Source organism: Rana temporaria, chromosome 3 (genome assembly GCF_905171775.1).
Source record: "Rana temporaria chromosome 3, aRanTem1.1, whole genome shotgun sequence".
Classification (NCBI taxonomy): domain Eukaryota; kingdom Metazoa; phylum Chordata; class Amphibia; order Anura; family Ranidae; genus Rana; species Rana temporaria.
The window spans coordinates 138,319,968-138,334,498 of record NC_053491.1 but is presented as its reverse complement, the minus strand read 5'-3'; the positions used below and the strand labels follow the sequence as shown (position 1 = coordinate 138,334,498).

The following is a 14,531-nucleotide window of genomic DNA, read 5'->3' as shown; positions in this document are numbered from 1 at the left end:
TCTTTAAATAAAATAATGCAATATTTAAATAAATATTGCAATAGGTATTAAAAAAAAAAAGAATGAGTTTTGGGACCACTGCTACAATACGTAAAGAACATCGCTTTTAATTTATCACTTAAAATCTATTATCAACAAGTAACGAAAAACTAAAATAGATATAAATAGATATAAATAGATATAAAGGAAAATATTAGTGGAAGTCTACAAAGTAATATAAAACTTTGAAAATACAACTATAGAAAATATTTCTATCATAATAACCTAAAACTTGTATTGCCCAGAGTTGGGATAAATGCATTAGGGTAAAAAACCTTGAGGCTTTAGATCCACTTTTATGCCCCATTTACACCTCAGCATTTTGTAGCTTGAAGCCTAAAGTTTCAAAATGCTGCAGGGGGAAAAATCAATTATTCTCTATGAAGATGGTTCACATCTCCACTCCAGAACATCTGAAGCTCAAACAAATTCTGGAGCTTTCTTTGTCGCTCAAATTGGCCAGATTTGGGCATTTTTGGCGCGTTTGTATTCCCGTAGAAATGAATGGAAACGTGCCATTCTTGCGTTTTTGTGCGTATTCGTGCGTTTTGTTGCAATTTTCTGCTCAAATAAATTTTTTTAAAAAATACATTTTAATAATATGTGAAAAAAATAAATGTCAAATAAATACACAAATAACTAAAAATCATCATAAATAAGTCAAATAAATTAATAATATGTAAAAATACATTAATAAATAATAATTAACCTTAAAAATATAAAATCTATCATTATTATTATTATTATTGTTATTATTATTGATAATAATATTAAAATAACAACACCCAAACTCGAACAAAAAATTTATTATTATTATTATTATTATTATTATTATTATTATTATTATTATCTTTGTGTTAGAGTATTTCGTTTTTTTTTTTATGGGGTAAGGGTTAAAGTTAAGGGTTAATTATTTATGTATTGTTACTTAGTATTTATTGAATTTATTTATTTTGTATTTATGAATTTTAGTTATTTGTGTATTTATTTTACATTTATTTATTTATTATTATTCGTATTATAATAATAAAATCAAATAAAAAAATAAATAAAATAATAATAACTAACCCCAACTCCTAATCCTGACCCTAACCTAAACTGAACTCGAACCCCTTACCCTAGCGGAAAAACATTATAATAAATGAATAATAATAAAAGTAGAAATTAAAGCTAATGGAAAGGCTAAAAAAGCTGAAATACTTTTCAACAAATTGTGCAACAGATAATAGTTTTCTTTATTGGCTAATAAAAAAACACCAAAGCTCAAAAAGGCTGCAAAAACGCGCCAAAAAATGCCGGAAAGTCACTCAAAGATGCTACGCTCATCTGTGAATGCAGCCTACAGGTTGGGAGCTCTAGCTTAGAAGTCTTAAGCCACCCATAGATGGTTCAAATCTCAGCCGGTTATGCAGGGACCACCATATATGTGCGGGCTGATTGTACCCAAGTCGATCCATCAATCGACTTGGGCACAACCAGTATCCCAGATAGTTACAATTGATTATTGCCAGAGGCTATAGACGCTAGCAATAATCACTGTGTTCTCCTGTCAGGGATGGCTCCCTGCAACAACCGCCTCCTTCCCCCTCACGGAGAGAACACAAGGCAACAACATATAGCTCTGCTGGTGGGGTTCCCCCGTCAACACAGTCGGTGCCTCTGGTTGCAGGAAAGAAAATTGTATCATCTATTAATCGTGTAAATATTGTTGCCTGTGCGCAAAACATGAGCAGCAAAATATGTATAAGAGATTTACAATACGATCATCCTCCCATCCTCCTTCTGATAGGTAGATAAGTGGCTAAAGCCCCATACACACGGTCACACTTTTTGCCAACCAACTTCAAAATCTGCAAGTTTTCTAATTTGTCCGACCGTGTGTACGCTCCATCGGACCAACTTTTTCGGGTTTCATTCAACAAAAAGTTGGGTCTGCAAACGGACCAACTTTTCGGCAACAAAAGTCCGATGGTGCCTTGTCTGACCGTGTGTACAGCAAGCCAACCAACTTTTGTACAAAGTGCAAATACGCATGCTCAGAACCAATGTTAAAATCAACCAACAATAGCAGAAGTTAACCAAAGGGTGGCGGTAAAGAGCAGAAAAACCACGTGATGTTGGATCATTTTTAGAAAAGTTTGCAGAAAAGTCTGAGCGTGTGTATGCTATGGGTGTGACCGGACAAATCAATTAGGAAAAAAATCCAAGGGAAAGTTTGTTGGATGTCTGACCGTGTGTACGAGCCTTTACACTGTCAGCAGTTTTCCTAATGGTCTTGTTGTCTAAGGCCCCGTACACACGACCGAACATGTTTGCTGAAACTGGTCCGCGGACCAGTTTCAGCAGACATGTTCGGTCGTCTGTACAGCCGAGCGGACAGGATTCCAGCGTACATTTGCCCGCCGGGCCTTTTTCGAGCGGACAAATGTTTCTAAAAATGTTTAGAAACATGCCCGCTGGAATCCTGTCCGTCGGACATGTTCGGTCGTCTGTACAGGCATCGACATCGACGCATGCGTGGAAGCATTAAACTGCCAGGGCCGCGCACGTCGCCGCGTCATCTAAACGGCGACGGCGCAGCCTCGTCGCCGCGTATCGTGTACGAGCGGATTTCTGTATGATGGTGTGTACAGCCATCATACAGAAATCTCCGGGCGGACATGTACGCTGAAAACGGTCCGGCGGACTGTTTTCATCGTACATGTTTGCCCGTCTGTACGAGGCCTTACCCAAAGCATGAAGCAAATGTTTATTACCCATAAAAGAACACTGCTCCAAACAGCTTCACAAAAGCAGGCATGTTAAAAAATAAAAGCTTATTTATATGAGCCCAGAAACTACCCATAGACATAAAATGACATTCTCCAAGGCTGTCGGCTTTCTGTTTTGGCACCCCCTGGCAAGTGACAGGTTTCAAGTGCAAAGTCCAAGTGACAGCTGGTCTTCCCCAGAACTCCTCATGGTAGAGATGGGTTGCAATCCTAGTGGTCCCAGTTTAATTTGCTGCAAGCTGTCTCCAGGTCCTGGCCCTCTGCATTGCCCCACCAAGGAGGTTGCCGGAACAGAACGGCTATGGTGTGAAGACGGCAAACACAACGTTAGGCAAAAGAGTAGTCGGATCCAGGTAAGGGTCGAAATCAGGCAAGAGAGTGGTGAGGTTCAAGCGGAGGTTGTAGTCAGGTGGAAAGCAAGACGGTAGTTGGGTCAACCCGGGTCAGCAACAAAACAGGCTGGCAAGAAGACAGCTCCAGCCATTTCCAGGTTTGAAGCTTAAAAAACCCTTTGGTCAGATGATATGCCTAGGGTATTTTCAAGGAATGCTGAAAGTCCTGGCAAGGATTCTGCAAGGACCACTGGAAGTCCTGGCAGGAAACTTGCAAGCACCATTGGAAATGCTGACAAGGATTCTGTAAGCACCAATGGAGGTCCTGGCAGCAGTTCTAACACCCTGTACACACGACCGGTTTTCCTGACATGCCAAAACCCAACGTTTTTCCCAACGCGATTCCTCTCAAGCCTGCCTTGCATACACACGTTCAGTCAAAAAATTGCTCGACCAAAGCGCGATGACGTCCAACACGTACGACGGCACTATAAAGGGGGCGTTCCATTCAAATGGAGCCACCCTTTGGGCTGCTTCTGCTGATCCTCATGTTGGTAAAAGTTTGGTGAGAGACAATTTGCGCTTTTCAGTCTTCGTGCTTTTCAGTCCATTACAGCGTGACGAATGTGCTATCTCCATTACAAACGCTAGTTTTACCAGAACGAGCGCTCCCGTCTCATACTTGATTCTGAGCATGCACGTTTTTTTCCCCCTCGAAAAAACATACACACGACCGGTTTCCGTGACGAGAAAAACACTGATGGGGAAAAAATAGAGCAGGTTCTAATTTTTTTTTCCTGACCAATCTAAAAAATGGCAGTTTTCTCATCGGAAAAACTGGTCGTGTGTACGAGGCATAATAGTTGTCCCGCGTACACACGATCGGATTTTCCGACAAGAAAAGTCCGATGTGAGCTTTGGTCGGAAATTCCGACTGTGTGTAGGCTCCATCTGACTTTTCCTGACGGAATTTCCGCCAACAAAAATTTGAGAGTTGGTTCTCGAATTTTCCGACGAAAATTTCGATCGTCTGTAGCAATTCCGATGCGCAAAATTCTGACGCATGCTCTGAAACAGTTTGACGCATGCTCGGAAGCATTGAACTTAATTTTCTCGGCTTGTCGTAGTGTTGTACGTCACTACGTTTTTGGCAGTCAGAAGTTCAGAGAACTTTTGTGTGACCGTGTGTATGCAAGCCAAGCTTGAGTGGAATTCCGTCGGAAAAACCATCCACGGTTTTTCCGTTTGGAAAATCCGATCGTGTGTACGCGGCATAAGGGTTCTGGATGTTCTGGTAGAGATTCTGCAAGTACCGTGTTATATACTCAAGTGATATGAGACGGGATGAATCCATGGCACGCTCCCATAAATTCATTATCCAGTTTCAGCCAGTAGATTTTGGAGGACAAAATGAAAAAAGATGGAGACGGGTGTGTTTCACATCTGACTCTTCTACAGGAATGTTTGGTGGCCAGCCTAAATATTCCTGCCTATGAAATCAAATAAGCCAAACTGCAGTTTTGGGTAAGTCTATCAATGCTGTTTTACCTTTTCTAACATTTTGGTTTTATGTTCGGTTTCCAGGCATTACTCTGTGGATTGTGCATTATGTGCCCCGAAAATCCTCTCCAATTTTTGGAACTGAAGATTAAGGAAATCATGGAAAAGGGTCATCAAGCTCTTCTATGGTATTATATGTGTTTACATTTAACATAGTCATTATAAGAATCATCATACATATGAAGTTCACAACATGATTCCTCATATAGCATAGCGCTGTAAAAAATACAATGTATCTAACACATGTAAATTACCCATCTACAACGCAACCAGAAACTGTCAGTAAAAAGAAACAGTTTATACTGCCATCAGTTATCCCTGATTCACACCAGTGCGGCTTTGAAATCGCGCTACTTCAGCGCAATTTCAAATACACACATCAGTGCGATTTTTCACTGCTGATTTTTTTGTGGCTTGCGACTTCATTTAAAGAAGAACTCCGGGATGGTGATTCAATTTGCACAGTAGCCCAGTATTGTCAGTTAGGCAAAACCACTGACATTAACCACTTGACAAATGAGCCTATTTTGGCACTTCTCTTCTTCATGTAAGAATCACAATTTTTTTTGCTAGAAACTTAATCAGAACCCCCAAACATTTTATATATATATATATATATATATATATATATATATTTTAGCAGACACCCTAGGGAATAAAATGGCGGTCATTGCAACTTTTTTTCTCACACAGTATTTGCGCAATAATTTTTCAAACGCCTTTTTTTTGGGGAAAAAAACGGTATCATGAATTAAAAAACAACAAAACAGTAAAGTTAGCCCAATTTTTTTTTGTATAATGTGAAAGAGGATGTTACGCTGAGTAAATAGATACCTAACATGTCACGCTTTAAAATTGCGCACACTCATGGAATGGCGCCAAACTTCGGTACTTAAAAATCTCCTTAGGTGACGCTTTAACATTTTTTACAGGTTACTACTTTCGAGTTACAGAGGAGGTCTAGTGCTAGGATTGTTGCACACGCTCTAACGCACGCGACGATACCTCGCATGTGGGGTTTGAACGGCGTTTACATAAGTGGGTGGGACTTGCATGCATGTTCGCTTCTGCGCGCGAGATAACAGGGACAGGGGCGTTTAAAAATTTTTTTTTTTACACTTTTTTTTTATTTATTTTTTGATCACTTTTATTCCTATTACAAGGAATGTAAACATCCCTTGTAATAGGAATCAGTGTGACAGGTCCTCTTTATGGAGAGATGTGGGGTCAATAAGACCCCACATCTCTCCTCCAGGCTTACAAGCATGAAATCGGTGAAAAAAAATCACCGATCACATGCCGACAGCCGCGATTGCTGCTTTGTTTACTTCGGGGTACCGGGCGTGACGTCATAATGTTGCACCCGGGCCTCCATCTGGTCACCAGTCATCTCTATGCTTTCCAGGCAGCGCCGACCGATTCGCTCTCCGGGCCCCCGATGGCACTGGAGAGCCCAGAGAAGCACCGGATGGCGGCTTACGTCCCCTCCCGCTGCCTTTAAGAACAATCAAGCGGCGGAACTGCCGCTTTGATCATTCTTATCGTGCAGAGAATCGGTGGCTGAAGACGGTGATATCTGAATGATGCCTGTAGCTGCAGGCATCATTCAGATATCACCACACAAAGTCGAGGACATGCCAGGGACGTCCTCGGTTGTCAAGAGGTTAAATCTGTGTATTTTGTCCAAAACTCAAGCTGTGATGTCATCATTCTGCTCTGAGGCCCCATACACACCATAGAATCTATCCGCAGATAAATCCCATCAAATGGGTTTCTGCGGATAGATCCTATGGTGTGTACACGCCAACGGATATTTATCCGCAGATAAATCTCCCCTGGAATGGATTTCCAGCAGATAAATATTTGTCGACATGCACAGAATATCTATCTGCTGGAATCCATTCCAACGGATGGATCCGCTCGTCTGTACAGACTTACCGGATCCATCCGTCCAAAGGGATTCCCCGCACGCGCCGTAATGAATAGACGCATGCGTGGAATTCCTTATATGACAGCGTCGCGCCCGTCGCCGCGTCATAATAGCGGCGACGGCGCGACACGTCATCGGCAGAGGATTTCAGCGCGGATTTCAATGCGATGGTGTGTACACGCCATCGCATAGAAATCCTCTGAAATCTTAGAGAGGATTTATCCGCGGATACGGTCCGCTGAACCGTATTCGCGGATAAATTCTATCGTGTGTATGGGGCCTAAAAGTTTCTCAGTCCCAAGGGTGCGGGAGGAGGTGTCTCAGAAGTAGCAATGTCACTTCCTATTAATGCTCGTCGCCGCTTACCGAGACTACACATCCCAGCATGCCCTGGGATATAGAGTCTGTGTCGGTGGGACTGTGGGCATGTGCACAATGCATTTGACGTGTGCCACGCAGCTTCTTTGGTCTTTGCCTACCAACATCACTTTACCCTGCTTTGCTCTCATTTTATGTCCATACACTGCACATTGTTTCCCCACAGTATAATATGGGAAGCTGATGTGATAAGTAGTGGTGGGCGGAAGGGGAAGCTGCCCTGGGCACTGTGGTGTCATGTGAGGTGGGTGGGGGGGGGCACCACAAGGGGATTGGGGGAAGAGAATTTGTGTAGGATGAGGAAATCGGTGAGTAAGAATCGTCCTAGGAAGGCAAATTTGGGGAGGTGTGCTAGGAGTGGTGATTTGTGTTGGGGGGGGGGGGGGCAGGATTTGTGCTAGGAGGGGGAATTTGGGGGTTTGTGCAAGAAAAGATGATTTGGTAGAAAGGGAAGGGATTTGTGCTAGGAGGGGAATTTTTTTTTTTTTTAGGGGGGGGTTGTGCTATTATGGATGATTGGGGAGTATTTAACGCTGTGGCCATCACGGCCGCTGGACTTACTGTTTGGCTCATGCTGTGTCCAATCAGAGAGCAGAGAGGTAAAGATTTAAAGCTGCCATGGAATAGGCAAGTGAGAGATAATAAACATCAAGGGGAAGTTTGGGGAAAAGGGAGATTGTGCAAGTCTGATTCAATAATTAGTTAACGTATGTGGGATCGCCCATCAATTGATGGGAGTAGGGCCGTAACCGTAGCATATATCAAAAATAAAAAAGATAAACAGTTTAGTGCTAAAGAAGAGATGAAAATTGACCTTAGATTAGGTCATGGAAAAAAAGAGGTTACTTAGGGCCAAACTATAGTGATCCCGATCCTGACAATAAAGAGCGTATGGTATAGTATCAAAAATTTATTGTAATGATTCAATTAATCAAAATAGGATCACATGCAAATATCACAACACAGTTTAAAAGAGCAGGGTATTGGGTAAATAATGTCTAACCGTGAACACACATAACATACAAGACATACAACAGGCAACATTAACACACACATGACGCTGTCCGGACACTGTCGGGGTCAGTCATTGGTTGTCATCACCATATATAATATATATGAGGTAGGAGAAATATGATTGTATTCACGAAGTGAAGACAACTGGTATCCAAATTGTGGCCCTAATGGTGTACTGACCAATGACTGAACCCTTAAGGGGTAGATGGGAGGAGGGAGGGAGAGGGAGACGGGTAGGGGGTGTGGAGATTGAGGTATTGGAGCTGCAGCAGGTTGGATCGATAATGCCAATAGGCAGGGGAATAGTGTAGCGAGCTAATGGTGAGTTCACTGTAAATGGGAGGGAATCTTCCTCTCATAAGTGTGCAAGGATCGCATCAATTCTCGAAATTATTTCACTCTGTGTGAAATTGTAATATTTCAATAGTCATTTGAATGAGTGATAGTTCACTTGGTCTGAATATACACTGAGTAGCCTTAACAATCTGATTATGTGTTCAGTAGGTTGAGTGGTACTACAAGCTGTATGCAGTATGCTGTCAGTCAGGAAGGCAAATAGTACCTGGGAATGCACAGGTATACTGTATGTAGTCATGTACTGCACATCCTGGATGTAATCATCCTGTGGAGGCTGTATCGTGACAGCACAGCAACGTTCCTTACTATGATTGTTAAGTCTGGCTATACATAGATGTTGGCTCGATTCCCAGTAAATGTGGAGATTATGTTGATGTTATATTCGAGCAAAACGATCTCCACGATTGTATAGCAACAACAGTGTGTTTTGATGCTTGAAAAGTTATTCAGATAGTATGGCATCCATATTGCTCCAATAGGAACGAAAATGATAAAAAGTGGTTACAGACCTTAGGTAGCTATTCATTCTATGGAATGATCAGAGTGAAAAAAAACCTGTTTGTGCAGTCATCTGGATAATTTTCCCGAATGATGTGCCCGAGAATGTAGGGGGCTTTGTTAGGGAGGGAGTCGAGTGTACTCCTGTATCCAGAATGCGGGCCGAATAGCCCGGTGAGGGTACCTCGATCGCCGTCTCCGTCAGCGGGAACCTCCGTGTTCCTTCCTAGTTTGAATTAGATCACGTAGACAGGTCACATGGGCAGCGTCTGGTGGTGACGTCAAGTGAGAGATAAGCACATTTGAATGGATTGGGCAGAAAGAACATTGCAAAAGGCTTCTATTGATTGTGAAAAGTGAAATTCTGCCTGAAAAGGTGAACTTGGCCTTTAAGTGAAAGCAATGGAGGCAATTCTGCATAGATTACACACAGCAGAAGATCAGAGGCTGAGACATATGCAGGCAGGGTAGTGAAGTCCCACAGTAGGTAATAGCGTTTGCCGACAAATGCGTATTCAAACAAGCTCTGTGGGTGTCAAAGCGCTCTGAGACCCACACATACAACATCACTAAGATCCATCCGTTCTCCATGGCTCTGCCTCCAACACGTTTCGTCATCTGACCTTGTCTCTAAGATGGATGAGTTATTATAACTCTGTTACTTATTTATTTCATGATACTTTTCTAAAATGTCCAGTTCACAAATATATATGTCAACAAGATGCATAATCTTTATTTCTCCTGTTTATTGAGCATGAATCTGTTAAAAAGCTCTATCTTCTCATCAATCATTATTTTATCCTTTGAAGTTTATTTTATCACCACTCAAACAGATTATTTTCTCTTGAATTATAGAAACTTCCAGTTATCGCCACTCTGAAGCTATTATTGTAACAATTTTGCTGTCAGACCCTTCCTACTATTTTTCACCTCAGGTGGCTGGACCATATTTGCTATTTATTAACTTTTTTATTTAATTTGTTTTGCTATTTTCAGTTTTTTATTTACAGCTTTCCACAAACCATAATTAATTTTTTTAAAGCATGGACCCTACAGAATTAAAAGATAATGTTACTGATTTTGTATGCTCCATGATAGTTTTGCGCAAGTGTTTATCAAACCTTGTAATATTAATGAAAATACAGTAAAATCATTATTAGCACACACAAACACAAAATGACATCCACAATTCTTACTAAATCTGAAAGACAAAACTGCATTGAGCTAATAATTAACAAAATTTGGAACTGTGCTTTTTTGTGAAAATTTAAGTACAGAGGGCCAGATTCACAAAGGAGATACGACGGAGTATCTCAGATACTCCGTCGTATCTCTCAGAGTATCTATGCGACTGATTCATAGAACCAGTTACGCATAGATATCCCTAAGATCCGACAGGTGTAATTGTTTTACACTGTCGGATCTTAGGATGCAGTACCGCGGCCGCCGCTGGGGGGAGTTCGCGTCGTAAACCAGCGTCGGGTATGCAAATTAGCAGTTACGGCGATCCATGAAGGTTTTTCCCGTCGTTACGCCGGTGCAAGTGTTAGATTCCCGTCGCAAAGATAGGGCTGCTATTAACATGGTGTAAAAGTACTCCACCATGTTAAAGTATGCCCGTCTTTCCCACGTCGCTTTTGAATTTTTTTGTTTTCCCGGCGTAAGTACGTTACGCACGTCGCGATTCTCAACACGTCGGCGCGCCTTAATTGCGCGCAAAGCACGTCGGGAAAAACGCGACCGGAGCATGCGCAGTACGTCCGGCGCGGGAGCGCGCCTAATTTAAATGGTACCCGCCCCATTTGAATTGGGCCGCCTTGCGCCGGACGTGTTTACGATACACCGCCGCAAGTTTCCAGGTAAGTGCTTTGTGGATCGGGCACTAAAACTTAAAACTTGCGGCGGTGTAACGTAAACGGCTTACGTTACACGGGCGCAATTGTACCTGAATCTGGCCCTGTGTTTTCTGGCGTATAAGACTACCTTTCAGGCCCCGTACAGACGAGCGGACAGTACGATGAAAACGGTCCGCCGGACCGTTTTTATCGGACATCTCCGCTGGGAGATTTCGGTCTGATGGCTGTACACACCATCAAACCGAAATCCGCGCGGACAGAGAACGATTTGGCTACATACATTTGGGAATATACCGCTTAGCCAATCCCAGTGAGCGATGTATTCAAATGAATACAGAGCCTGCTCAGATTGGGGTAACAACCTCTGCCAATCCGAGTGCCTACATACAGTAGCCTGCTCGGATTGGCTTTGAGAATCAGAGAGGCGTGGGCTGATAATGTTGTAGCCTCTGCCAATCCAAGCAGGCTTTGTATTCATTAATAGAATACATTGCTTGCCGTGATTGGCTCCAGCAAGAATGAAGAAGAATATGGCTCCAGAAGTAAGAAATATGAAGCGTAGGAAGCCTCGGAAGGGGGGGGACGTCTTATACGGTGAGTACAGGCAAAAAAATCTTAAACTGTAGAATTAGGGGGTCATCTTATACGCCCGGTCACCTTATACACTGGCAAATACGGTAATGGAACATTTTAAATATGTAACTTAACCACTTCAGTACCTTGGGTGTTTTTCAGATTTGGTGTTTACAAGACTAAAACATTTTTTTTTGCTAGAAAATTACTTAAAACCCCCAAACATTATATATATTTTTTTCTAACACCCTAGAGAATAAAATGGCGATCATTGCAATACTTTTTGTCACACCATATTTGCGCAGCGGTCTTACACTTTTTTTGGAAAAAATTCACTTTTTGAATTAAAAAATAAGACAGCAATAAATTTGGCCCAATTTTTTTATATATTGTGAAAGATAATGTTACGCCGAGTAAAATGATACCCAACATGTCACGCTTAAAAATTGCGCCCGCTCGTGGCATGGCGTCAAACTTTTACCCTTAAAAATCTCGATAGGCGACGTTTAGAAAATTCTATAGGTTGCATTTTTTGAGCTACAGAGGAGGTCTAGGGCTATAATTATTGCTCTCGCTCTAACGATACCTCGCGGGGATAACTCACTTGTGTGCTTTGAACACCGTTTTCATATGCAGACACTACTCACGTATCCGTTCGCTTCTGCGCGCGAGCTCGTCGGGACGGGGCGCTTTAAATTTTTTTTATTTTTTTTTTTATTTTATTATTTTTTCCCTTGGAAAAAAAAAAAAAAAATTGATCACTTTTATTCCTATTACAAGGAATGTAAACATCCCTTGTAATAGAAAAAAGCATGACAGGTCCTCTTAAATATGAGATCTGGGGTCAAAAAGACCTCAGATCTCATATTTAGACTTCTCCCGCCACCGATAACGGTGATCTCGCGGCGAATCCGCCGGAAACCACCGTTATCTTTTACAGGACCGCTCACACTAAAGATGGATATCTCGGTTGTGGCAGCAGCTGCTGTCGTTACCGAGATATCCATCTTTCAAGTGCCGCCGTATATTGTCGTAAGGCGGTCGGGAAGTGGTTAAAATAGAACTAAACCATTCGATTTAATGGTTTTCCAAAACTGTTAGGCCGGATTCACACTTGTGCGGTGCGAATTCCAGCTCTGTTATCTCTGCAAAAAGATAAAAGAGCTGTTCAGCAGATCCTCTCTGTTTTAGCTGCAAATTTGGAGACCTGGGAGAGGGAGGGGGAGGGGGATGTGTATTGAGTAGAATGAGAGAAATCCTGAAGAGAAATTAACACATTTCTCTATCATACATCACGGGACACAGAGCTGGTTCAATAATTACTAAGTGGGTTATATAGTCTACCTTCAGGTGATGTACACTGGCACTCTCAAACAGGAAGTCCCCTCCCTATATAACCCCCTCCCCTACAGGAAGTACCTCAGTTTTTTCGCCAGTGTCTTAGGTGTTGGTCACGTTTAGTTAGTCATGCTGTAATGGTCTTTTGGATCTAGGCAGGCTATATACCGGATCCGTCCAAAGTGCTTCATAGCCAAAGTGGACGGTACCCGGGCCTCGGTGTGAAGAACGAGGTTTGGCCTGTAATGCCTCTCTTCGGAGGGCTGGACCTTGGGTTCCAGAACTTTGTGCCTTCTAAGGACCAAATGTTTTCTGCTGCCATGTGTCAGGGTACTAGCTCCATCTCTGACAGATTCCCGCACATGCCCAGTAGAATGACATTTCGGCGCATGCCTGTGCGTGGTTTGCGCGCACGCATGCGCGGTACGGCAGCGCGCCGTGTGCGTGGAAGCGCGCACGTGCACGTATGCGGCAACCCTGGGGCCAATCAGAGGCCGGACATTCCTATTTAAACCAGCAGCCTTCCCTGAACAGGTTGCTGGTTTGTCTTCAGCTCCTATGTGTTTACCTGTTGCCGTACCTGCCTGTTTTGACCCGGAATTCCTGACGACTCTCCTCTCACCTGGAACCTCTGACCCTTTGGCTAACGTTACCTGGATTGCTGTTGTCTCCTGCCCCTTGACCTTGGCTTGCTCTCATGGACTCCCTCTGAACTCTCCTGCCCTTGACCCTCGGCTTGTGACTCGGATTTGCCCTCATCTCCTGTGGACCCTACCAGACTCACCTACCAGTTCCTGCCTGACCAACGCTTGTCTCCAGTCTTCTGCACCTGCCCTGCTTCTGTCAGCTGCACCAAGTCTTCCTGCCAGCTCCCGGCGCCGGTGCCTCCTTGTGCCGTCCCTCCTCTGTCCCAACTCCAGGGAGTGGTCTGCACAGGGTCGCAAAGGTGAGCCGCCCTCAGCATCTCGGTCTCGGTGAGTACAGGTTCTGACAGTACAAACCAGCCAGATGTCTGAGACTGACAGGGCGCGCTCACCCTTTGAGACCCTGTGCCAACAGGTCTCCGCCTTAACAGAGGCAGTCCAGAAGCTTCAGGAAGGCTACCTCCAGATTGATGGCCGCCTCCAACAACTGGCCGGTTCCCCAGGTCCATCCACTGCGGCCCTAGCCTCTTCACCCGGACCTTCTGCTGCCCAAGCTCCTGCAAGCCCTGCCATGATGGGGAGTAATCCCGAACCCCGGGTCTCCATGCCCGAGCGATTCTCAGGCGACCGCCGGAAATATCGGGCTTTCAAAAATGCCTGTTCCCTTTACCTGGCCTTGCAACCTAGAACTTTTGCGACCGAAGCTGTTAAGGTTGGATTCGTAATCTCTCTCCTTTCTGAGGAGCCTCAAGCATGGGCACACTCCTTAATGGAACAACGCAGTCCAATACTTGACTCTATGGACACCTTCTTCACCCACATGGGGAAATTATACGACGACCCCCTACGTGCAGCCACCGCAGAGGGTACTCTGCACAGCTTAAATCAAGGGAGACGGCCGGTGGAAGACTACACCGCCGAATTTAGAAAGTGGTCTGCTGACACAGGCTGGAATGAGTTGGCCCTCAGGTACCAATACCGCCAGGGCCTCTCTGAGAACCTAAAGGATGAGCTTGCAAGGTCGGCACCCCCTGCCTCTCTGGAGGATTTAATCCAAACCGCCACTCAGCTGGATAGGCGCCTTCGAGAACGTCGTTCGGAGAGGTTCCAGTCCAACCGGCCTAACTGGGTTCCACCAAGATATGCTCCAGTACCTCCGCCTCACCCAGCTCCACCAAACACCTCATTACCCGACCCAGAGCCGATGCAGCTTGGTATAGTACGGGCCCCTCTGACTCCAG

General features: G+C 43.9%; 1 protein-coding gene across 1 annotated transcript in view; it reads left to right on the top strand.

The window, feature by feature from the left end:
* FBXL13 (F-box and leucine rich repeat protein 13) overlaps positions 1-14,531 on the top strand; it is a 227,913-nt gene that overhangs the window by 5,054 nt on the left and 208,328 nt on the right. The window contains exon 2 of the mRNA XM_040343479.1: positions 4,727-4,830. Coding sequence (XP_040199413.1) covers positions 4,727-4,830 — 104 coding nt within the window. The remainder of the gene's footprint in view (positions 1-4,726; positions 4,831-14,531) is intronic.